This window comes from Leptopilina boulardi, unplaced genomic scaffold (genome assembly GCF_019393585.1).
Source record: "Leptopilina boulardi isolate dan_hultmark-lab unplaced genomic scaffold, ZJU_Lbou_2.1 LbouV2_335, whole genome shotgun sequence".
Lineage (NCBI taxonomy): Eukaryota > Metazoa > Arthropoda > Insecta > Hymenoptera > Figitidae > Leptopilina > Leptopilina boulardi.
Genome location: NW_026137902.1, coordinates 430,630 through 458,480, shown reverse-complemented (window position 1 = coordinate 458,480; position 27,851 = coordinate 430,630). Strand labels below are relative to the sequence as shown.

At 26.2% G+C, this 27,851-nt stretch overlaps 1 protein-coding gene across 1 annotated transcript in view; it reads left to right on the top strand.

Moving 5' to 3' along the window:
• The window catches only part of LOC127285560 (uncharacterized), a 153,092-nt gene extending 125,456 nt beyond the window's left edge, over positions 1 to 27,636 (top strand). The window contains exon 4 of the mRNA XM_051311652.1: positions 27,461 to 27,636. Coding sequence (XP_051167609.1) covers positions 27,461 to 27,500 — 40 coding nt within the window. The 3' untranslated portion in view covers positions 27,501 to 27,636. The remainder of the gene's footprint in view (positions 1 to 27,460) is intronic.
• The last annotated feature ends 215 nt before the right edge of the window (positions 27,637 to 27,851 follow it).

The window sequence follows — 27,851 nt, the reverse complement described above, 5'->3', positions numbered from 1 at the left end:
TCAATCATTTAATATAATCATTTGTTATTTAAGTTTGAATAATTAGTTGTGAGTTCGTTCTGAATGAAATTGAATGAAATAATTCCATTAATTAACTTAAATTTTTCACCTTTTATTTAATTTCTTTCTAACAAATTTGTTTTTCTTCAATTGAGATTCAAAATTAGCTCGCAGTTTTATCTATAAAAAAAATCTGGCAGCCCCCTGCGGGGGCGGCCACATTCTCATCACGCGCTTCGCGCGTAGGGGCTCGCTTCGCTCGCTAGTTTGAGCGCGCCCCGGGGCGCACGAAGGATAATCGTCCCGCTTCGCGGTCCGATATTATTACGCGCTTCGCGCGTTTTGTTTGTTTATTACAATTCAAAACCTATTAGCATTAATTACTTTTTAACTACACTCTGTAATACAAAAATTTTCCTATTAAATTTAAAAATTGTATTAATTGTACTACCAGAAAGTAGTTGAATCACCCAAGAATCTATTTGGTAGAATGAGATTTTGTAGTTGTTTCAGACTTTGTAGTTGATTTAATTAATTTTGAAGTAAAATGTCAAGAAGAAAGAAATTATTTTTATTAATTTTATTAAAAAGAATAAAATTAATTACACACAGAGTTAAAATAAGTAAAAAAGTAGTTATTTTAAAAGTGGATGTTCATATAATCGACTTGTTTTGAAAAATTTATTAGAAACAACTCATAGGCTTTATTAAAATGCGTTAAATTAAATTATAGAAATAGGTAAGGTTTAAAGGTATTAGAATAAATTTTTTATCGGGCACTGAAGAATGACGGCACTGTAGCTGTTCAAACTTAGTTCCTTAATATTGCGCCGTGGATTGGCCAGGTCTTTGTAATTAACGAAAATCGACAAACCAAATTATTTACTAAAATAAGATATTCCGCTTTGAGCTAATTTCAATTGAGTAAAAGAAAAAATTAATTGAAGTGCGATTCCAGGTGAGATTTTGACTTTTTCGAAGTAGGTTAACCGATTGCAATGAAACTTTGTTATATATAGTAAGACTAATCTTTAACGTAAATTTCAGCTTAAAATATTTGTTAGTTTACGAGATTTGCAATAATAACAAAAAATGCGAGTTTAACTTATTTAATTTTAATAATTTACGTGTATAAACAATTGCGATTTCTGCTAGTTGACGTGCAGACGACATTGCGCACGCAGCATTCTCCTATAACTAGCTGACGTGATTCGTGGACTAAATTGGCTACGTGAGAATGCTGCGTGCGCAATGTCGTTAATGTTCCTTTGGAACATTAAAGAAAACAAAGGTAAGATCATTTTAGCGTTTGAGTGATTGAATTTTAGATTGTCGCGTGAAATTTATTCAATTATTATTTAATAATTTTTTTAGTTGTAAAATTATAAAAAATTGTTCTGAAAGAGATTTATTCCTCTCATTTTCCTTGACATTTTAAAAAAAGTAGACCTCAATCCGATTATTAGAACGGAAGATATAGCACTTTAAAATTTTTTGTTATTATTGCAAATCTCGTAAACTAACAAATATTTTAAGCTGCAATTTACGTTCAAGATTAGTCTTACTATATATAACAAAATTCCAAAGTTTCATTGCAATCGGTTAACCTACTCCGAAAAAGTCAAAATCTCACTTGGAATCGCACTGAAAATTTAAAAACACTAAAAAAAAGAACTTTAAAGTAAATGCATTTTTTAAAGCAACAAATTTATTATATGAGGTTTCGCTCTCATGTTTTTATTCATAAAAATTTTTTTGTACAATTTATATAAGTGAAATTTTTGGTTTTTATAAATTAAATTTCATTTTCTTAAAGTACTTTGACTTTAAGGATAACATTCTCATCACGGCACTCGCGTTTCACGCTCGAAAATTAGAAACATACAATAGGAAAAGGAGGCATGCATTAACCCATTAACGAAATTTTTACAGGTAATTTGAGGCTCTATCAAATAGTGTACTAAAAGAACCGAAAATTTTTAAATAAACAATTTACAAGCATTAAAAAAAAGATTTTTTTAGAATTTTTGTTCAGTTTTTATAATTTTTCAAATCTTATCCCTTCAGAATACCTTTAAATGCTAAAAATATGGTGTCAAAAATGTTCCAATAAGCCATTTTGAATTTTTAAAAACTGACTTCAGAATCGTAATGAGCGACCTAAAAACCAAGGATCGTCTTTTTATTGGGATATATATGAGCTATGGACTGTCAAGGGGTTAGATAAAAAAAAGGGCTAAAAATAAAAGAAGTTCACTAAATTCAAAAGTTAGCAATCAAAAACTTACGATATTCTAGTAAAAACAGTGCAACATGAACTAATCAGAAACATTATGAAAAAAATTGCAATTTTTGGAAATGGATAGCAATGGTTCACTTATAAAAAAAAAACAAAAAATTCGGTATTTTATGTGTAAGTTACTTTAATTTATGTTAATTGAAGGTGGTTTAAAGAGAAATAATACATATTTGAACACATTTTTTCAAAATAAAGTGATTTTGTTCTGCATTTTACCCATTTTTCATCCGTTTTTGTCATTTTTTGTCTTTTTTTAAAAAAGTGCTATAACTTTTTTGTTTTAATCGCTATTAAAAATTGTCAAAGGAAAAAAGTGTTTATTTTTAAACGTAATTTTCGAAAAAAAATTGAAAAAAATTTTTTTTTGAAAAATGCGAATTTTTGAAATTTTTAAAAACTCAAAATTTGAATAATTTTGTTGATTTTTGACGAAATCATCTGGCCAACGAACTCAGGCGAGATTTTGGTACACTTAAAGTGTATACCAAATTTGAAGTCGATTCATTAAAATTTGTTCGAGTTATCGTCGGACAAAATTTTTCTACAGACATACATACATACATACAGACATACATACAGACAAACATTTTTTTAAGACCCGTTTTTTCGGCATCAGAAAGTCTCAAAACGTCGAGATTCACTGGAATTAGAGAAGGCTCAAAATCGCCCAAATGTAATACCTTCTCATTATGATGAGAATGTAAAAAATATAAAATAAAATCTTAATAAAATAAAAGAAACCTGTCAACTATCAAGGTCAAGTTCCCTATTCCCTAAATTAATTAATCTATCACAAGTAAATCAATTTTACAAGTATTATCCCTAAACACAGATTCATTTAACATGTTATTAATTTAACAACATATTAAAATGATCCAAGTCAAATGGAAAATAAATGAAAAACTTATTTACTCCTCTGAAAAATTGCTAAATAAATAATTTAAGTAAATTATTTATTTCCTAAATTAACTAAATAATTGGAGGGCAGGGATTCATAATCAATTGAATCTTACACATTAACAAATTGATCGCCTATTGCAATGAATTTCAGATATATGTATCTTCAAGAGACTTACGATTTGCTTTTGTTACCACTTAAGGATCCAGATAATGAGGTGGTACTCCGAGTTATCAGAAACCCCTCAAGTCTTTCTCCATGGCGTGACTTTGTAGATTATATGTTTTGAATTAAAGTGATTATTCACTTTTTCGTTTCTTCTACTTTCCTAATATTGACTTTAAATTTATTATTTGTTAAAATATTTTATTTCTTGTATAATTCTGAGTTGGAACGGTTGTTAAGCCAGCCTCTCAGACATTATATAAGATTAAAGAAAAATATAAATAATAAGAAAAATATAAATAATAAAAATTTAATATTTTAAATAATAAAAGAATTTCAAATGCTTGTTCTTTTGTTCCTTTTGAACTTACTGTTTTATAGATAACTCCAATCACAATTAAATTTCACAAACTATCTGTCAAAAAAAAGTATAATAAAATAAAGCTATATGTAGACTGTCTGATTGAAATTCAGAGAATGTCCAAATTTGGGTCTCCTTCTCTATTTATTAACTCGAGAAGGCGCTTCACCCCCCAAATTTCTCTATATCCCTTGTATATTTAAATTTAGTAAGTGTGTCAGAGAAATTCTAACAGCTGATTGCTTGAGAGTCCGCGGTTTTCCCTTCCTACCTTTCTTCGTATACTTTTGCTGTATATTTCTTACCGCCAAATTTTCCCTCTAATCGCATTTTTCGCGGCGTCCTTTTTTCTTAGCCAATAATATTTAAATTATTTTGGTAAGGACAGAGCGATTTCTCTCTTTCTAATTCCGTTGTAACGTATACAGAGAACAATGCCATTGTTCAGCTGTCAATCATTTCTCGATTATTAATATAATTTCTTTAAATCTTTAATATCTTAAAAAATAATAATTTGGCAAAGATTTTACTTTTACCATTAATTTTTAAATAATTTTTACTTTTATGTGACATATAATTTTTATTTTAATATTGTTAATTTAAGCAATCAAATAAAATAATTTATATTATTTTATATAAAAAAAATGAAAAATATGATTAATTAATTTAATTGTAGTTTATATTTATTTTTAATATTATTAATAAAAAATCCTTAAATTAGAATTAAATTAATAATTTCCTTATTTTCGAAATTATATCTTTTCTCTCTTACTATTATTTTTCTCATGTATACTTATATAGTGTTATCTATGACTGTCTTCTATCTCTTTCTATTATTTCTGAAATTCTTTTTCTCTAGATTTAAATTCATTTCTTAATATTTCTTTTCTTTGATTTTTATAAATAATTTATAACTTTTCTTTAAACAATTAATTATTTTTTTTATAATAATTTTACAAAATAAAATAATTTTTATTATTTTATTTATCAATATTTAAGATAATGTAAAAAGATGTTTTGTTTATTGATTATTAATTATTTAATATAATATTTAAACATTGAATTTATTTTATCTATGCATTTTTATATTTTTAGGATGTCTATATTAGTGTATAGTTTAGACATTCATATACACACATATATATATATATATATATATATATATACTCATTCTCCTGAGTGCAAGTGTACTCATGAAAACAGTATTTCTCTTTCTTATATTTTTCTTTACCCATGTATATATATATATATATATATATACCAAAATGAAACGTTATATTTTTGAAATTAAATGGTACTCTACTTTTTCCTTTATTTGCATTTAAATAAATATAATCTATTGACTATTGGAATAACTCTTCAGTTGTTTCCATTCAAGTTTTAGCGAACTTGCATTTTATTAGTGGCGTGATCGGTTTAACCACCTGAATTACCTTTGTAATTTTTATATGTTTCCAAATTATCCAAACTAATGTGGCAAATTCTGCACATTGTAAGTCCCCCAATTAGCGAAATCGATTGACAATTTAGTTCGTGTTATTTCGCAATATGAAGTTCAATAATCTCCAATTATTTGCGAAATAACCATTGATTTCAAAATAAAAATAAATAAAAAATAAAATTATAAATAGTTATGAAATTAATTTGAAATATTATTTGAATATTTTAGTATTAGAAAATTTATATGTGTGTGTGTTAATAAATAATATTTTACCAAAAAATATTAAAACTTTACGGTATTCCATCCGTAACAAATACCCCCCCCCCCTTTGTTCTATTTATAATTTTTTTTTACAAAGAGTTTTTTAGTGGTTATACACTTTTAATGTTCACAAATTGTTCAAGATAGTGAAATTGTTGTAGTTTGTAGAGTAGCTGAAATAAATGTTTAACGAAAATTGATTTTCTTTTTATAATGGTAAATAGTCGTTTCCTCTTTTTTTGTTTTAGGAAGATTTTTAGGAAAAGGTCAAATTAGTTCTCGCCTGAAAAAAATGTTGATGTTGATCGGATCTGGCTGTAACTTGGACATGGTTTAGCCCTAGGAGTGAGTAATTTAACCACGAAGTATTGTTATGTTTTTTAAAAAACTGTCGATGAGGAAGGGGGTTGAAATTTTTTGAAAAATTTAAACAGTGAATATTTGGAGACTGGTAAGTTTTAAACAGAAAGAAGAAAAAAATTTGTGCTATATGATTTTGAAAGTTTTTTCCTGCTCTTTCAAATAGTGCAAAAAGTTTTCAAAAAATTAAAATGTTGACCCATTTTTTGAAAATTAAATTTTTTCGAATTTTTTTTAAGTTCGGTCTTTTTTATTTTTTTTATTAATAAAATAAAAAATGAAATATTTCACAAATAAATAAAGTTATTGCAATCCGGTAGGTACCAATTGAAAGCTGACGTAATTCCGCATTCAACTAGCCCTATATGGAATATTTTGGATTAGAAGATTTTCTATTATCAATTGCCATGTTAGCCAATTGTTTATTAACAATCCACTAATGTTCACTTTTATTAAGTAAAGTCAGAATTACTATACCTTTATTCGTTTATACAATATATAAATTTTTATTGACATTAATTAATTAATTAACTAATATCTCGAAAATAACAAAAAGAGACATCTCAAAATCTTTTGAAATAAAAATGCATATTTTTAACTTAAAAGAAAATATAAATAAATTTTAAAAAAAACTGAACATAAAAAAAAGTCAAAAAATTTTTTGATTTTCAGAAAAAACGGTCAAATTTTGAATTTTTTTTTACCAATCGTAAAAGCACAAAAAAATTTGGAAAACATATATGTCAAAATTTTTTTTGTTTACTTACGTAATATTTACAATTTTTAGTTAATTAATTAACTATTAAGGTTAATAAAAAATGATATATTTTACAAACAAATAAAGTTATCGTAATTCTGACGTTACTAAATGAAAGTTGACATAATTCCGCATCCAACGAGCCCTATATGAAGTACGTTGGGTTAGTGAATTGTTAATAAACAATTGGCTAACATGGCAATTGTTTATAGAAAATCTTTTAATCCAAAAAAGTCCATATAGGGTTCGTTGGATGCGGAATAACGCTACCTTTAAATTGGTACCTTCAAGATTGCAATAACTTTATTTATTTGTAAAATATTTTATTTTTTATTAACATTAATTAATTAATTAATATCTCAAAATTAAGAAAAAAGGACATCTCAATATTTTTTGTGGTGAAAATTGTGAAACACATTTTCATCTTTCAAAAAAAATGAATATAATAAAAGGACCGAACTTAAAAAACATTCGAAAAAATGTTTAATTTCCAAAAAAAGGATCAAAATTTGAATTTTTTGAAAATTTTTTTACAGTATTCGAAAGAGAAGGAAAAAACCTTTCGAAAACATATAGGACAAATTTTTCTTCTTCTTTATGTTTAAAAGTTACAAGTCTTTAAATATTGACTGTTTAAATTTTTCAAAAAAATTCAACCCTCTCCCTCTTCGACAGTTTTTGAAAAAACCTAACAATACTTCGTGGTTAAATTACTCACCCCTGGGGCTAACCTATGTGCAAGTTACAGCCCGATCCAATCAACCTTTTTTTCACTTAGTTTGCTACAGGAATTTTACCCCATATATAAAAATTAATAATACAAAAACATGTTGGAGATAAAGTATTTAAAAAAAGAAGTGTTCTTCAACCCCTAACCCTCTCTCTTTTCTTGCTGTTGTCCCTTGACAGCCCTTTATAAAGAAGTTAAATAGTTTAACAATAAAAAATGTTATTCATTTTTAATTATTGGAATTATAATATGTGATCAAATTTTATTGTTGAATAATTGACCAAAAATATCTATTGATATACTACCTTTAAATGTAGAACAGAATGCTTCATTTATTATTCTGAAATTTTGTTTTAAATACCCTATCAAATAATATTTAATCCCATTCTTTTTATTCAGTTACGTTAATCGTTACTTTACAAGATTTTGTAATTAAGATTAATATGCTGTTTAATCTATAAATTTAGGTTATCCCCTAATATTTGTTAATATTGTTTATTGTTACTAATATTAATAGTAATTAATAACACAGCCCCACAAAAAACAATTTTTTTCTAACACACACACACCGAAAGTACACCATTTCTTACCTGTGTAGCGGGAGAAAAGTATGTCTTTTCCGACTAGCGGGAGGGAAAGTTACATTCCCTCCCAGTGACGTCACTGAGCGGGAGGAAAAGTAACTTTCCCTCCCGGTGATGTTATTATTAGGTATTAAATATTAATCAAAGTATGAGCAATAGTGAATCTCAAACGTCTGGTACACCACCAGTAGTAACTATACTGCTACCAGTAACAACTATACCATCATCAATAGTATCCACACTAGACTAGTCATTTCTCAGGTATTTTATGTCGCTGAATCCGAATCCGGGGTCAGAATTCACAAATTGGTTCGTTTTTTCTTTCTAACCTCAAAAAACATACTTATTCGGTACATTTTGTGAGATAATGAAAAAGTGTGAGCTAGTTTTGAAATTATGACCATGGATTACAATTTAGAAGTTAAATTTACTTACCATTTAAATATATTCTTCAAATTAAAAATGTCTGTCTAATATAGCGGACCAAAAATGGCGGATATTTTACAAATTGTTCCGATTCGCTCGAAATTTGGTACTTGAGGGTTTTTTGGGTCCCTGATTACGACTCTGGCTTTAGTTTAAAAAAATTAAAAATGACGGATCCAATATGGTGACGGTACCCTGGTTACAGAAAGATAGTCATATATATATATATTTTAAATGTGAAATATATAAGATTAGTCATTTTTTTCGCTATTTTTCAAGACATATAATACAAGGCAGATTGTCTGTGTGACTATACTATAATACACTATAAGATTAGTAATCCTTGACTTCAAAACCTTTTGTGTGTCAATTTTGCAGCAGATCATATCAATTTAAAAAAAATTCCATTCACTATGTAAGACTCTCTATTTTAAATTACAAAAATCTGAATTTTTATTTGCAATCAACAATCAGAAAAACCCCCATGTACTAAATTTACTTTTTTCATCAGCCATATTGGATCCGCCATTTTTAATTTTTTTAAACTAAAGCCTGAGTCGTAATCAGCGACCCAAAAAACCCTCAAGTACCTAATTTCGAGCGAATCGGAACAATTTGTAAAATATCCGCCATTTTTAGTCCGCTATATTAGACAGCCATTTTTAATTTGAAGAATATATTTAAATGGTAAGTAAATTTAACTTCTAAATTGTAATCCATAGTCATAATTTCAAAACTAGCTCCCACTTTTTCATTATCTCACAAAATGTACCGAATAAGTATGTTTTTTGAGGTTAGAAAGAAAAAACGAACCAACTTGTGAATTTTGACCCCGGATTCGGATTCAGCGACCCAAAATACGTGAGAAATGACTAGTTTAGTTCGCCGGACAAAATTATTTTTTTTTGTGGGGCTGTGTAGTATGTCAATAGTTATGATAAGTTTATTAATTGTATTACCCGAAACAAATAATATTCATATAGTATAATATAATCGTTTAAACCCTTATATTTCCAAAACAAATAATTTGAAAGCCAAAGATACAAAATATTATTTATTTGTTTGCTTTTTTTTATTAGAAAAAAGAAAATCGTATGCCTCTAAATTTTTGACTAAATTCTTGAATGATTAAAAAAAATTCGATTTTTTCTTTAATAATATATATAATGAACTGTTAAGAATTATATAAGTTTAGCAAATACTGTAATGAATACTGTAAATTAAATTATATAATTAATTAAATAATATAATTTATACGAAAAAATTATGAAATAAGTATTTTTCTCAATTACATTTTAACTCAAATTTTAGATCAACGTATATAATTCGTAATGTTGTTCGATGTACATGAATTGTTTTATATAATTTGAATTGCATAACAAAATACGATTTCAATGAGCCTAAGAACGTTTAAAAATATTAATTTTTGCCAGAGAAATAAAAAAAATAGTAAAAACATTGAAAATTGGGTTTTTCTTAGATATCTAATTGAAAAATTAACATATTCTCTTTGTCAAGGTGTCATTTCTTTCAGAATTTTATTAGCTTTAATAAAATAAAGAGGAAAAAATTTTAGTTTTAATATTTTTGAAGATTTGAACAGTTTTATAGTTGTTGAAAAAGCAGAGTTCGCACAATTTCGGACTGTAGCATTATTAACTCTCACACCGGGGATATATACTACTATACGTGTTTGTGTTTACCTTCTTATCTATCTTAGCCCTGATTTGATTCGGTTCTGAGAAATTAATAAGTTCAAAAATGTGGTTGAATGACCATAAACATAAATGTTTATATATCAATCACCCACGTTACGTAACTTTATACAAAAGAAAGAATGGCTATTGTCTAAATTTAAAGGGACATTATATTTTATAATTTAATTATTTGATACAATAGACACGTGCCAGCTAAGTCAACAGATATGATTGTAATGATATAATAGAATTATTAAAATTGGATCAACCTTTAAATTTATTGTTTCTATAAATGTGTTAAAAGGAAAATATTTATTTTATTTTTAGAAAACTTGTTGCTTGTTTACCAAATTAGAGGAACCTTTCCTGTAATTGTTCGGTAGATCAGCTGTTTATTTTCTTATTCACTTTTACTTTTATAAATGAATTAATGTCATTTATCGTTTCAAAGCTGAATATTTTTACCTTACAAAAAAAATAAATATTAATTATTAATAGAAAAATTAAATATAAAATCAATCATTCAATATAATTATTTGTTAATTATTTTGGTTTAAATAATTTATTGTGAGTTCGTTCTGAATGAAACTAAATGAAATCTTTTTATTAATTAACTTAAATTTTTCACCCTTTATTTAAACTCCTTTCTAACAAACTTATCTTTCCTCTATTGAGATTGTAAATAATCTCGTAGGCTTATCTATAAAAAAAATATAAAATAAGGTTTAAATAAAATAAAAGAAACTTAACAATTCCTAACAGCTATCAAGGTCAAATTCCCTATTCCCTAAATTAAATAATCTATTATAAATAAACCAATCTCACAAATATTCTCCTTAGACATAAATTTATTTAACATGTTATTAATTTAACAACATATTAAAATGATTTAAGTTAGACAGAAAATAAATGAAAAATTTATTTATTTCTCTGAAAAATTGCTAAATAAATAATTTAAATAAATTATTTATTTCCTAAATTAACTATTTGTGGGAGGACAGGGATTCATAATCAATTGAATCTTACACATTAACAAATTGATCGCCTATTGCAATGAATTTGAGATATATGTATCTTCAAGAGACTTACGATTTGCTTTTGATACCACTTAAGGATCCAGATAATGAGGTGGTACTCCGATTTACCAGAAACCCCTCAAGTCTTTCACCATGGCGTGACTTTGTAGATTTATGTGTTTTTAATTAAAGTGATTATACACTTTTTTGTTTCTTCTACTTTCCTAATATTGAGTTTAATTTTATTGTTTGTTAGAAATATTTTATTTCTTATATAATTCTGAGTTGGAACGGTTGTTACACCAGCCTCTCAGATATCATATAAGATTTAAGAAAAAAATATAAATAATAAAAAATATAAATAATGAAAATTTAATATTTTAAACAATAAAAAGATTCTATGTAAATCACTTGTTCTTAATTCTCAAAAACTTACTTTATATTTATTAAATCCAATCACAATTTATTTTCACGAAACTATCTGTCAAAAACTAATAATAATGATATAAATGTAGACCGATTGAAATTCAGAGAATGAATGTCCAAATTTGGGTCTCCTTCTCTATTTATTGACTCGAGAAGACGCTTCATCCCCCAAATTTCTCTAAATCCCTTGTATATTTAAATTTAGTAAATGTGTTAGAGCGACTCTGACAGCTGATTGCTTGACAATCCGCGGTTTTCCCTTCCTACCTTTCTTCGTATACTTTTGCTGTATATTTCTTACCGCCAAATTTTCCCTCTAATCGCATTTTTCGCGGCGTCCTTTTTTCTTAGCCAATAATATTTAAATTGTTTTGGTAAGGACAGAGCGATTTCTCTCTTTCTAATTCCGTTGTAACGTATACAGGGAACAATGCCATTGTTCAGCTGTCAATCATTTCTCAATTATTACTGTAATTTCTTTAAATCTTTAATATCTTAAAAAATAATAATTTGACAAAAATTTTACCTTTACCATTAATTTTTAAATAATTTTTACTTTTATTTAACATATAATTTTTGTTTTAATATTATTATTTTAAGCAATTAAATAAAATAATTTACATTATTTTATGTAAAAAAATGAAAAATATCGTTAATTAATTTAATAATAGTCTATATTTATTTTTAATACTGTTAATAAAAAAATATTTAAATTTGAATTAAATTAATAATTTCTTTATATTCGAAATTATATCTTTCGTCTCTTACTATTATTTTTCCTTATGTATTCTTATATGGTGTTATCTATGAATGTCTTCTGTCTCTTTCTATTATTTCTAAAATTCTATTTCTCTAGATTTAAATTCATTTCTTAATATTTCTTTTCTTTGATTTTTATTAATAATTTATTTATAACTTTTTTCTTTTAAAATAATTAGTTAATTTTTTATAATAATTTTGCAAAATAAAATAATTTTTAATTATTTAGTTTATTGGTATTTAAGATAATGTAAAGGGGTGTTTTGTTTATTTATTATTAATTATTTAATATAATATTTAAACATTGGATTTATTTTATCTATGCATTTTATATTTTTGGGATTTCTATATTAGTGTATAGTTTAGACAATCATATACACACACATGTATATATATACTCATTCTCCTGAGTGCAAGTGTACTCATGAAAACAGTATTTTTCTTTCTTATATTTTTCTTTACCCAAATATATATATATATATATCTATACCAAAATGTGACATTATATTTTTGAAATTAAATGGTACTCTATTTTTTTCTTTACTTGCATTTAAATGAATATAATCTATTGACTATTGGAATAACTCTTCAATGCCCCCCTAAACCAATCATATTCTTTTGGCATAAAAGAATTGATTTGTTTACAAGACAGAAAAATATTCTCAATAGGCAATCTAAAGAGAAGAAAAAAAAAATAAATTTTTGATTACCCCCTTAATGCCCCCCTAAACGAATAAATTTATTATATCCTGTAATGAATTAATTTGTTTGAAATAAAAAAAAAATCAAAATTTATGTTTTTTTAAAAAAAAATATCTTTATTTAGCCTCCGATGGCTCTTATGTTAACATTTTCTTCTTCCTCAACATCTTCCTCAATATCCTCCTCAATTACTTCATCGTGATTTAGGAAAATTTCTATTGTTCCCGGTGCTAATTTGGCTAAATTTAAATCTATTAGTTTGTCATCAACTGACCACAGTCTGTTGAGTATTCCCCAACCCATATTTACATCATTGATTCGAGCTTTATAGTGGAATTGAAATGACCTGTTTTGCATTAATATAGTGAACCTATCTACTGTGTTTTTCTCCCAAAATATATTATTGTTAGGTAGGATATCCGTCAAAGCTATTTTTGTTACATCTTTCTTTATGTAGAGATATTTATATATTAAGTAAAAGATATTCTCTTTTGCCACTTGTATGTGGATGTCATTGTCGACATCGTATACTAAGAACACATCTTGTACTCCCGTATTAAATAACATTACATTTCCTCTTATGTATGCATTGTTGTTTATTTTGGCCACTATAGGCCATCCCGCATAGTTCGTTAATTCCCCTTCAAAAATGAATCTATATGATTCATCATATGATGAATAAAATTCATTAAATTCGGCCATTTGTTTTTTGAAATCCTCACTAAATTCCCCCACTTTCACTTTTATAAAAGATGGTCCAATTGAATTCACTACTTTTACGTAGTATTTTTTATTCACCTGAAGTAGGTGAGAGGGATATTGTTCCATTGAAAGAACAATATCGAAATCATGGTTACTAGCCTCCATCTTTAAAAAAAAAAAAAAAACAAAATTCCGCTACTTAATTATTTTTTTTTTTTTATTATTAAATATTATGCGGATAGAAATATAGAAAAAATGAATGTAAGAGATAGAAGAGAACAGAAATAAATCACAAGATGCTATATACTATCTAGTGACACTTAAAATCAGTCACAATACCAAGAGAAGATAAGAATAAGAAACAAGAGAAAAAAAAAAAAAAATACACATTTTTAATTATTTAACTATTTAATTCTATCAATTTTTAACATTTTTTTTTATTTTATTGAACAGTGTTTGTATTTTGTAATCTGTATAATTGTGACCAAAAAGTTTTTCTAAATCTATTTTTACAATTTCTGTTTTGGTTATTTTGATGTTTTTTTTTATTATGTTCATCCTTTTCCTAATTTTCCTCCTTTCCTTTGAACTTTTTTTATTTATTTTACTTGAATTTATATTTTTTTCTGTTTGTGTGCATTTGTTCTTCTTCTGTACATTATTTCTCTTTATTCTTTTAATGTTAAGAATGGTGTCGGAAATTGTGGATCCCCGTTTTAATTCATACTTGTCGCATTCGCGATATTTACGGGTCATATTCCCTTGATCACAAGTTGTAATCTCCATCTTAAAAAAAAAATAAAAGAAATTCCTCTTTTACTAGTATACCCCTTTTATTTATTTTTAACTATTTTTTTTATTTTTAACTAATTTTTTATTTTTAACTAATCTTTATTTTTAACTAATTTTTATTCTTAACTAATTTTTTATATAAATACCTTTTTAAAAAAGTTAATCCAATTTTCGGGATCCACTTCACCGACACTACACTTAACTTGTCACTGACAAACAAGAACTGACCAATATTTTAAAATTATGACATTCAACTCTATATTTCAAATATAAATTCTAGAGTAAAAGGAAAATATTGTGTAATTTTGACTTTATCCAATAATATTGAATATAAATTTAGAGAAATGTTTCCAAACAAAATGAAAAGAAATCCAACCATTGCAAGCTTTTCTATATTGACTGTTTCTATATTACTTATTTACTATTTATACTTAACAATATTATTATTATAACTTTTATATATTTTTTTTTTTATACATTTTTTTTTTATTCGTTTTTTCGTATTTATTATATTTTTATTTGTATATATGTATGTATGTATTTTTTTTTTTTTTTTTTTTTTTTATATGGAGAATAGATACTTAATGTCTATATCACTTTTATCTATCCTCTTCTTTCTTCTTAAAGTAAATATTACTTACTAATCACTAAACACTTAACGAAATTTTTATTTATTTATTTATATATATTTTTTTTTAAATATTTTTTTTATATGTAGAAATTGTTTATGTTTTAAATTTTTATTATTTATTAATATGATTGTTCTTAATTATTTATTATTGAATGTTCAAATAATTTAAATATTAATAAATAGATATTGTTTATTTAAAACACTTCACTACACTTTTTATTATTTTTGTTATTAACATTATTTTTATTTTTTATTTATATATATATTATCACTTTGTTTTAATTAGAGTCTTTATCTCTTGAAATATATTTTTTTAAATCCTGATTATGATACATTCCTTTTTCCAGTCCTAAGTTACTATCCCATATGATATATGTGCCTTTTTTTATAACTTTTTTTATTTCATATGGTCCTTCATAGACTTGTAGAAATTTAGCTATTATTTTATTTTCCTTATCAGACCTATTTAGTAATTTAATTAAGACTTTATCACCTACTTTAAATTCAGTTAATTTATGTGTGATATTGAATTTTTCCGATCTTCTTTTACCTTTTTTACAGATGTTATTATACGCGAGTTCTAATTTTCTTTCATAATCCATATTATTTGGAATATCTGGAAAATCGAACCATTTTTCCCACATTCTTCTTGGCTTTTTGTTGAGCTGAAGTTCTATAGGTGTAAACTCGGTAGTTTCATGGTGAGTTTCGTTGATACAATCTTCAATAATTGATATCCAATTCCACCAGGAATTATGTCTACCATTGGTAAGAGTTCTAAAAAATCTTGATAACTCCCTATGAATTCTCTCGACAATATTTCCTTGGGGGTGACGTATTGACGAGAAGACAGGTTGTATCCCCTCTTCTTTGAGTTTATTAGTCCATACTTCAGAAGTAAATTGTGTTCCGTGGTCCGAAATAATTTTTTCTGGTTTTCCATATTCCTTTATATGGTGTTTGAAAATTTTGTTTATTAGCGCTATTGTTGTTATTTTTCTTATGGGGTATAATTTAACGTATTTACTAAACGCATCGATTGTTGATAAAATGTATTTAAATCCGCCTTTTGTTGCAGGTAAAGGACCGTAAAAATCGATTGATAAAATTTCTCCCGGTTTTTTCGGTGCATAATTTCTCATTTCCGCGTAATTAGTTTGATTAGAAATTTTATTTTTCTGACATGAGTCACAGCTAGCGATCCTATGCCTAATAACCTTGGAAAAATGCGGATAATAAAAATATTCATTTAACATGCGAAAAACTCTTTGTGGTCCTACATGTCCATACATTTCATGGGTTTCATCGATTAAATTGTTTATAATACTTTTTGTTATACATAATTTTTTTTTATTATCCCCGCTATTAAAATATAATATATTTTTTTCTATTAAATAACGCTTTGTTTTGCCGCTTTTAACTTCTGCGATTCTTTGTTTTGAAATTGAATCTAGGTTTTGTTCTTGTGAAATATTTTTTAATTTATTTCGCAATATTGAAGATGGTGTTTTAACTAATTTATACAAAAATAATTTGCCCTCATGTGAATTAATACCAATTTTGTATTCTTCATATGATGGTGCCCTACTTAGTACATCTGCAACTATGTTGTTTTTACCTGAAACATGTTCAATGTCAAAGTTGAAATCCTGAATTGCTAAAATCCACCTGGTTATCCTACCGCTTATTAATTTGCACGTTTTTATGAACGTTAATGCTTTATGGTCCGTTTTTATAATTACATGAGTTCCTAGTATATACGATCGAAATTTCAATAAGCTCCATACTATCGCAAGTAGCTCTTTCTCTGTCGTGAAATACGTTAACTCGGCTCCTTTCAACGTTCGACTCGCGAAAGCTATAGGTACGTGTTCTCCGTCCTTGTCTATTTGATACAATACGGCTCCTATCGCTACGTCGCTCGCGTCTGTTTGTAAATAAAACGGTTTTGATAAGTCTGGATAACTAAGAATTGTAAATTCACAAAATAGATTTTTAACCCGTTTAAATGCTATATCCTTTTTTGAATTCCATTCCCATTTATTTTTATTTTTTAATAATTCAAGTAAAGGGACTATTTCTTGGGCATGATTTTTAGAAAATTTTGTATAAAAGTTAATAAGTCCTAAAAAACCTCTTAATTCTTTTAAATTTCTAGGTCGCGGAAAATTATGTATTGCCTTTATTTTATCAGGATCAGGTTTAATTCCGAGTGGTGTTAAAATATGTCCTAAAAATTTCAATTCCGGACGAAAAAAATGAGATTTTTCAAAGTTTATTGTCATGTTATGTTTTTCTAAACGATGAAAAATTTTTTCTAAGTGATAGAGATGTTCGTCAATATTTTGTGATGTGCACAGCATGTCGTCGATGAAAGTGATTACAAAATCGCCTATACCACATAGTACCTGATCTAACGCTCGTACCAACGCACTAGTACTTGTTTTTAAACCGAAAGGTACTACATTAAATACATAGCATTTACCTTCTATTATAAAACCCGTATATTTTTTAGATTCTTCCGATAAAGGAATTTGCCAAAAACTACTGACCAGATCTAAAGAAGACATCACTTTTACACCCGTACATCTTTGAAATAAAACTTCGGTTGTTTCCGCACGTTCATATTCATCGACTACAATTAAATTTAATTTTCGCGCATCTAAACAAAATCTAATAGTACCATCCTTTTTTAATGATATACATATTGGACTGATATATTGCGTGTTCATTTTTTTTAGAATTTTTAATTTAATTAATTTTTTTATTTCATTATTGACTTTATCACGCAATTTCATCGGAATAGGATATGATTTTTTAAAAATGGTTTGCTATCATCTACTTTTATTTCGTGTTCGTAAATTGAAATTCTACCCGGTTTTTTAGAAAAAACATTTTTATAACGTGAAATGAGTTTGTAAAATCTTTCCTTATCATTTTTGTTTAAAACAGTACATTCTGCAATTTTATTTTTAATTTCATCTTCAGTTATTTCAAATTCGAACTGTGTGTCATCATAGTCTTTGTTTATTTCTAAATCTTTAATTACATTTGGGGCATCTTCTAACATTTCCATTCCCGTTAATTGATTGACAATAATTTTACTGATATCATTATTATTATTTTGATTTTTATTAATTTGATTTTCTTTAATTTCTTTTAAGATTTCTTTTTCTAATTCATTTTCTATGTCTTCAATTTCAATATTTTCATTTTCACGAATAATTTTTATTTGATTTATATTTTCTTTAAGCATTTCCATAGTTAATGCTTCTTCTTCTCTAATAACAATAACAATATCTTTTTCAAAATCTACTTTAGTTTGAAATGTTTTTAAGAAATCAGCACCCACTAAGCAATCACAATTTAATTTAGGAACTACTATAAATGTATATTGTGCATTATAACCACACATTTCGAATTGTATCAATAGCTGAAGTTTTAATTTTACAGGGCGTTCTCCAGTTGCACCTACAATACTCATTCCTACTACCGGTAATGAAAGACATTCTTCCATTTCTTTAATATTATTCTCATAGAAATCTTCCGAAATACATGTTACTTGACTTCCGGTATCTATAAGTGTTTTTACTTTTTTATTAAACATAATTATTTCTACGATAGGACATCTACCTAGTTGATTTAATAAACGATAATTTATATTTTTTAATAATTCTCTACGTAAATCTAATGGAATTATTTCTTCTGATTTTTTATTTTGTTTTTGTGTATTTTTTTCGTTATTTATATTTAAAAGCGTCATTGACCTCGGATTTGTATACCTCGTACACGTGTTTACAAACCCGAGGTTTATAAGTTTTCCGAAGTCGATGAAGGTTCTCCACAATCATTTATATCACTTTTTGGATTTTTGCATTTTTTTGTTATATTTACACATGCTTGTTGACAACCTTCATTATTTTGGTTATTTACATTTTGTGAAAATTTGTCCTCTTGCTTAACATTATAAGGTGTATATCTTGCATTTTCTACATAACCATTGTTATAATTTTGACGCTGATTAGGATAATTTTGATAATTATTTTGTCTATTATTGTAATTGTTAAAATTATTACCCGAGTATTTGTTTCTATCATAATTTTGATCTCGGTAATTTTTATTTGGAAAATTTGGATTAAATTTAAAATTTGGATTGTTTTGAAAATTTTGTTGTCTATTATTTTCACTACTTTTATTTTGATAATTATTACCTTGATCAAAATTTTGATTTGTATTACTATAATTAGGGTTACGATTAAAATTATTTGTTCTATTTTGATTTTTACTATCATATTGTTGTCGACTATAATTATCAAAATTATTCTTTGGATTATTTTGAAAATTATTACTTTTGTTTTGAAAATTATTAGTTTTATTTTGAAAATTTCTTTGAGAATTTACTGGACCAGTCCTATCAAATTTTTCTAATAGATCTAATAAATTGTTTATTGTATTAATTCCTCTCATTAATACCGCTGTATGTATATCTTCATTAAAATGTCTGGCAATTTTAATAACTATTTCGTTCTCTAAAGGTGATGGAATTAAGTCTTTGGCTTTGTTTATTATTTTAATTGCATAAGCTGACCTTGATAATTTCCCGCTTGGATTATATTGACCAAATTCTAAGTTTGTGCTTATTTTATAACGAATGTTTTCATTCCAAAATCGATTAATTAATTTTTCTTTAAAACTCAAAAAATTATCATCTTCCGACTTAACTAAATTCCACCATTCTTTAGAAAATCCTTCTAAACATGTTTGAATAAAGTATTTGAATTCTGAATTTAAAATACCATTTACTTGAATATAATCTTCTAATTCTTTCAAAAAAATCATGGGCCTTTCCTGAGTAGTCCCAGAAAATTTAGGAGGAGTATATTCTCTTATCCATGAATTTTTATTAGAATTATCATTATTTCTTATTTTACTTATTTTTTGTTCAAAATATTCTTGATTTTCTTGAATTGTTTTTATTTTATTTTCATTATCTAAACTTAAAATTGTGTTTTCCTCAGTACTCAAATGTAAGTTATTAATTTTGCCATTCATGTCATGAATTTTGTTATTTACTTCGTCCAGTGATTCTTCTACATTTAATTTTAAATTTTCGCATATTTTTTTGTTAATTTCAATACCGGTGTCTACTCTATCATATAATTTAGCCTTTAATTGTTCGATTTCTTTCTCATTTTGTTCTATTCTTTTACGTATTTTAGATCTTTCCTTTATGCATAAATCCATATTTTCTTTCTGTTTAGTATTTAATTTACCTAATCCCTTTTTTACTTTTGTTACCGTTATTCCCAAGTCTTTCATGAAATCATCAAAATCTTTTTCAGTTTTATTTAATATTTCCTGTTCCTCATCATTAAGATCATATTCTTCATCACTGTCACAAAGAGAAATCTGAGTGATTTCTTCATCGAAAATCTCTAAAAATCCTTTATTTTTACTTTGTTTTTTAGATATTGTACCTGTTTTCTTTGCTTTATCTTTATTTTCTTCATCTGAAAAAAGTTTTGATGCTTCATTGCTTTTGTTTTGTTCGGGATCCATTTTAAATATTCAAAACAAAAAAAAAATTTTAATTTTATATTTATTTATTCAATATTTTTATAATTGTGAATGATTTTGAGTGCACTCTTTTAATTCTATTTTTCCCTATTATTTTGTTTATTATATATTCTTAAAGAAAAAGAGAAAGAAAGAAAGAAAAAAAAATTTCATTCAATTTAAATTCATTCAGAAAACGAAAACACCAGGGGTACCAGTTGTAGCATTATTAACTCTCACACCGGGGATATATACTACTATACGTGTTTGTGTTTACCTTCTTATCTATCTTAGCCCTGATTTGATTCGGTTCTGAGAAATTAATAAGTTCAAAAATGTGGTTGAATGACCACAAACATAAATGTTTATATAGTCAATCACCCACGTTACGTAACTTTATACAAAAGAAAGAATGGCTATTGTCTAAATTTAAAGGGACATTATATTTTATAATTTAATTATTTGATACAATAGACACGTGCCAGCTAAGTCAACAGATATGATTGTAATGATATAATAGAATTATTAAAATTGGATCAACCTTTAAATTTATTGTTTCTATAGAATGTGTTGAAAGGAAAATATTTATTTTATTTTTAGAAAACTTGTTGCTTGTTTACCAAATTAGAGGAACCTTTCCTGTAATTGTTCGGTAGATCAGCTGTTTATTTTCTTATTCACTTTTACTTTTATAAATGAATTAATGTCATTTATCGTTTCAAAGCTGAATATTTTTACCTTACAAAAAAAATAAATATTAATTATTAATAGAAAAATTAAATATAAAATCAATCATTCAATATAATTATTTGTTAATTATTTTGGTTTAAATAATTTATTGTGAGTTCGTTCTGAATGAAACTAAATGAAATCTTTTTATTAATTAACTTAAATTTTTCACCCTTTATTTAAACTCCTTTCTAACAAACTTATCTTTCCTCTATTGAGATTGTAAATAATCTCGTAGGCTTATCTATAAAAAAAATATAAAATAAGGTTTAAATAAAATAAAAGAAACTTAACAATTCCTAACAGCTATCAAGGTCAAATTCCCTATTCCCTAAATTAAATAATCTATTATAAATAAACCAATCTCACAAATATTCTCCTTAGACATAAATTTATTTAACATGTTATTAATTTAACAACATATTAAAATGATTTAAGTTAGACAGAAAATAAATGAAAAATTTATTTATTTCTCTGAAAAATTGCTAAATAAATAATTTAAATAAATTATTTATTTCCTAAATTAACTATTTGTGGGAGGACAGGGATTCATAATCAATTGAATCTTACACATTAACAAATTGATCGCCTATTGCAATGAATTTGAGATATATGTATCTTCAAGAGACTTACGATTTGCTTTTGATACCACTTAAGGATCCAGATAATGAGGTGGTACTCCGATTTACCAGAAACCCCTCAAGTCTTTCACCATGGCGTGACTTTGTAGATTTATGTGTTTTTAATTAAAGTGATTATACACTTTTTTGTTTCTTCTACTTTCCTAATATTGAGTTTAATTTTATTGTTTGTTAGAAATATTTTATTTCTTATATAATTCTGAGTTGGAACGGTTGTTACACCAGCCTCTCAGATATCATATAAGATTTAAGAAAAAAATATAAATAATAAAAAATATAAATAATGAAAATTTAATATTTTAAACAATAAAAAGATTCTATGTAAATCACTTGTTCTTAATTCTCAAAAACTTACTTTATATTTATTAAATCCAATCACAATTTATTTTCACGAAACTATCTGTCAAAAACTAATAATAATGATATAAATGTAGACCGATTGAAATTCAGAGAATGAATGTCCAAATTTGGGTCTCCTTCTCTATTTATTGACTCGAGAAGACGCTTCATCCCCCAAATTTCTCTAAATCCCTTGTATATTTAAATTTAGTAAATGTGTTAGAGCGACTCTGACAGCTGATTGCTTGACAATCCGCGGTTTTCCCTTCCTACCTTTCTTCGTATACTTTTGCTGTATATTTCTTACCGCCAAATTTTCCCTCTAATCGCATTTTTCGCGGCGTCCTTTTTTCTTAGCCAATAATATTTAAATTGTTTTGGTAAGGACAGAGCGATTTCTCTCTTTCTAATTCCGTTGTAACGTATACAGGGAACAATGCCATTGTTCAGCTGTCAATCATTTCTCAATTATTACTGTAATTTCTTTAAATCTTTAATATCTTAAAAAATAATAATTTGACAAAAATTTTACCTTTACCATTAATTTTTAAATAATTTTTACTTTTATTTAACATATAATTTTTGTTTTAATATTATTATTTTAAGCAATTAAATAAAATAATTTACATTATTTTATGTAAAAAAATGAAAAATATCGTTAATTAATTTAATAATAGTCTATATTTATTTTTAATACTGTTAATAAAAAAATATTTAAATTTGAATTAAATTAATAATTTCTTTATATTCGAAATTATATCTTTCGTCTCTTACTATTATTTTTCCTTATGTATTCTTATATGGTGTTATCTATGAATGTCTTCTGTCTCTTTCTATTATTTCTAAAATTCTATTTCTCTAGATTTAAATTCATTTCTTAATATTTCTTTTCTTTGATTTTTATTAATAATTTATTTATAACTTTTTTCTTTTAAAATAATTAGTTAATTTTTTATAATAATTTTGCAAAATAAAATAATTTTTAATTATTTAGTTTATTGGTATTTAAGATAATGTAAAGGGGTGTTTTGTTTATTTATTATTAATTATTTAATATAATATTTAAACATTGGATTTATTTTATCTATGCATTTTATATTTTTGGGATTTCTATATTAGTGTATAGTTTAGACAATCATATACACACACATGTATATATATACTCATTCTCCTGAGTGCAAGTGTACTCATGAAAACAGTATTTTTCTTTCTTATATTTTTCTTTACCCAAATATATATATATATATATATCTATACCAAAATGTGACATTATATTTTTGAAATTAAATGGTACTCTATTTTTTTCTTTACTTGCATTTAAATGAATATAATCTATTGACTATTGGAATAACTCTTCAGGACGGTAGTGTAGAAACCAGTTTTTCTGCTGAAATAGAAAATGTGGAATCTACTACGTGGAAAGAGATTTGATTCCAAGAATTTCTAATTCTATTGTCCCTATTGTATATAAATCTTCCCAACAAACTTTTTTAATACACGTTACGTCTTTTGTATTTACTGGCGCATCAGGTCACAATACTGTAGCTTTTATGATATTTATTTTAGCCTCATTATCTTCAAAAAATAGAGCTTTACCGTCCATTTAATAGAATATGAGTATAGCAGAAGTCTCATTGGACATAATTTAACTTTTGTGTCATAGATTCTCATCCCTGCTATTTTAAATTATATTTCAATATAAAGGTCAGGTGAATTTTCTGTTCAGTGACATTTTTGTTAAATAAAAATTCTGTCCAATCGAATTTCTGTTTAGAAAGAAGTCTGCTCTTTGAATCATCAGCTATGTAAATATTCTGTCCAATGAAGTTTCTGTTATATGAAATTTAGGGGATTTTTATGCGTCTGATTATTATTTGTATGTATTTATCCATGTCATTCATAGAAGTTATTGGCTTCACTGCTTCAACGAAATTTCTTGACTGTAATTTTTAAATTATTTCTCTCTATTATTTCATTATTAAAATCCAAACTTCAAATTACTTTACCTCATTAAGTTAATCAAATCGACACAAACTAAACTGACTAACTGAACATGCAAAACTTCATAAACCAAACTTAACTGAATTTTGTTGGGCGCCAGGTTTCAAAAGAAACGGTCGTATCAACGAACGTAATAAAACTTTAGAAAGAGAGAGAATTTTTTATAATTTACTGAATTCGCGGCTATTCAAACAACTTGATAGGAGATGGGGGGGGTTCATTTAAGTGTCAGTGAGTTAGCACATTTTCTTTTTTTGAGCGATTTTTTGCAATTTTTTGCAATTTTGTATATTTTTACGCTAATAGCATATAAAATACTTTACTATTTTAAATCTCAGCTAAAAAAAAATTTTTTTTTATAAATTTATGGCGATATTCAATATCCCTCATATCCTTCTTATTATATTAAGTTCTAAAACGACCGACACCGACCGACACCAAAACCAACTTTTTCGTTTTCTTTCTGAAATTATTTAAAGTTTTCCTTTAAATTTTGAAATCACATGCCTTACATACATGTCTATTTAAAAAAAAAGCAAAATTTTTCTGCTCTATTTTTTGAAATTTTGAATATTTTTACGCTAATAGCATATAAAATACTTTACTATTTTAAATCTCAGCTAAAAAATAATTTTTTCCAGGAAGTTATGGCGATATTCAATTTTAATTTTTTAAAACTAATAGTATAAGTTCTGTTAATCAAGATGAGGAAGCTAAATATTTTCATTAAATGAACCACTTTTTTAATGTGTTGAAATCATGGAATTGTGTTATAAATTGTTATTTAAATAATCAGGAAGATTAAAAAAAATTTAATTTAATATAACCGTGGAATATTTCTTCCATATCACTGGAATATTCCCTTAATATTTCTTGGATATATATATATATTTTTTTGGTTTTCTTAGAAAATCATTGGAATATTCCACGGTGATATTCAAGGGATGTTGAGGGGATACACCGTGCTGCTTGGGTTCCTTTATTATATAATATTAAAAAATGGAAATGGAAAATGAAAAAATGTTAATAATTTCATGCATGACTGTAATTATGGCGTCGCAAATGACTTTGACACAAATAAGACTTCTTATGATTTAAGAATTTAATTATTATTTAACAATAATAATTTAAAATTTGATATATGTTTATTTTTTTCGATATAATGAATCAATAAATCTTGTTTTTTGAATTGATGTTTCATGTTTATATTCATTACCGAGTGAGCGTCAGCGAGCGAGGAATATATCGCTAGTTTCAATTAATTTGAATAAATATTTTCGCTATAACAGAACATCCATTTTTAATTTTTAAAAATTTACATTGAACTCGTGATCGACGTTAAAAAACCCTGATTAATATAAGTTTTAAAAGAATTCGATGAATTTGAAAAAAAAATTCCGCTATATTGGGTAAACTATTAAAAATTTTTAAAAAATGACTTCATATTGGTTAATCGTACCGACAATTTCCGACGGTAGTGTATGTCCGAGATATTGGACTGAAAACATATAGTACACGTGATACATTTATATGATAGAGGGGGATCTTACTATCCTTATCATGAAATCAGTAGATATACTGAATATAGAATATTCTATCCACCACTACCTGAGTAATAATAAAGTTATTTTATTCCCTTCAACAGAGAAAGATAGAAACTCTGCTATACCTGAATTTTTGAGCGTGAACCCTTATTGAAAAAGGTAAGAAGGGTCATCGAAAGTTTTACAACTCTTAATTAATAAAGGTAATAAAAGTTTTTCCAAATCCTTTCAAATGCGTTATAAAACATAGGCGCTATAAATAGTTCTCAATTTGACACCTAACTCGCGGCAAAATGCATAACTCATAGCACTTGCTTGTTTTCTCTTTTTCCATACAAGGAAGTCTTTAAACTTTTTAGCAAAATTCAAACGGTAATTCATTCTAAATATCCTTCACAACCAATGTCAACAAAAAAATTTAGAGTTTTTGGTCTATATAGTGCTAAATATAGAGCAGCGCTATGTTACGCCGGCGCTTAACGGAATCCCATTGCAGGTGTTGTTTTCGATTTTTGTCATCATAGATTTGAATTTGTCAGCCACGAAATTATAGATTTTTGGAGATTTCGAATATAACAATAGTCCTGGAGTGTTATTTCGTCGTTAAGCCCTTCACTGTCACTGATCGCTATAACAGCACAGAAAAGCCGTGCCTTGTATGTCTATGACCGCTGTAGCGGCATCGAAAAAAAGAACATTTTAAAGTTAACAAATAGGACTGAAAATGGTTACTCGTGAGTTTTCGGGGTCGCTGAATCCAAATCTTACGTCGAAAATAAAAAATTCAAAATAGCGGCTTCAAACTGGCGACTAAAAAAATTTTGAAGGTAACGAATCTGGCAGAAAATGGTTTCTCGGGGGTTTTTGGGGTCGATGAATCAGAATTTTTAGTCGAAAATAAAAAATTTTAAATGGCGACTAGAAAATGGCCACCAGAAAATTAAATATTTTCAGCCAGATTCGTTAACTTTTAAATTTTTTGGTCGTTATTTTGTAGCCGCTATTTTGAATTTTTTATTTTCGACCAAAAATTCGAATTCAGCTACCCCAAAAACATACAACATGATGTTTTGTTTTAAAAAAAAAATTTTTTTTGAAAATTTATTTCACGAAAACTTTTTTTTCACTGGACTGTGAAGGGGTTAATCACGTTCTCCAGGCAACTGTTATTATTTTTAAATAAACTCGAAGATTAGTAAGTTTTGTGTAATATTGTCACATAGTTAAGGTTGTAGTCATCTTATATAGTAACGTTGTAGTCAACTTACGGGGTAAACTTATTGTCAACTAATATTGTAAGCTTGCTGTAAGGATATTCTAAGCTTGGTGTATGTTATTGTACCATCGTAAGTTTACTACAGTCTTACGATGTTATCTTAGAATCAATATAGTTAATAATAGAATAACCTTACAGCAATATATTGTGCTGTGTGTGCTGTCACATACAAATTCAAGGCCTTTCATTTCCTCTTTTCATACATACGTATGATCAGGGAAAGGAAAATGTCCACTCAGGAAAACCTAATTATTTCCAAAAGTCCACTTGAGGAGAATCTACTCTATTTCTTTACAAATAATAAAAAAAGTGTACTTTAATTTTACAAAGGGTCGCAAAGTTCATTATTATTCTGTTTTTGTTACAGGAGCACTAAACATCAACTTCAATCTCTAACTGGTGTTTAAAACTAATGAAGATATATGAAAAAATCTATTCTATGACACTGAATAAAAAAGTTTGACATATATTATTAATATAAATGTATTTAATAAAAATAAAAAGATGTTCATTGAAACATCTCAAAATCTAATACATACAAAATGGTCCTTTTAATTAATTCTGTTTACTCCGATTTGAAATAAATCGCACCACAATCGGTATTTATTGTTTTCTATAAACTCCATTTCAATTAAGCTTATTCTTATGTTATAATAGTGATTAATCTACATTTTTTTTATATTTGTAAATAATCACATATTTCATCCAATTTTAATAAATAATGACTTATTTCATCCACTGAGTGATCATATATTATA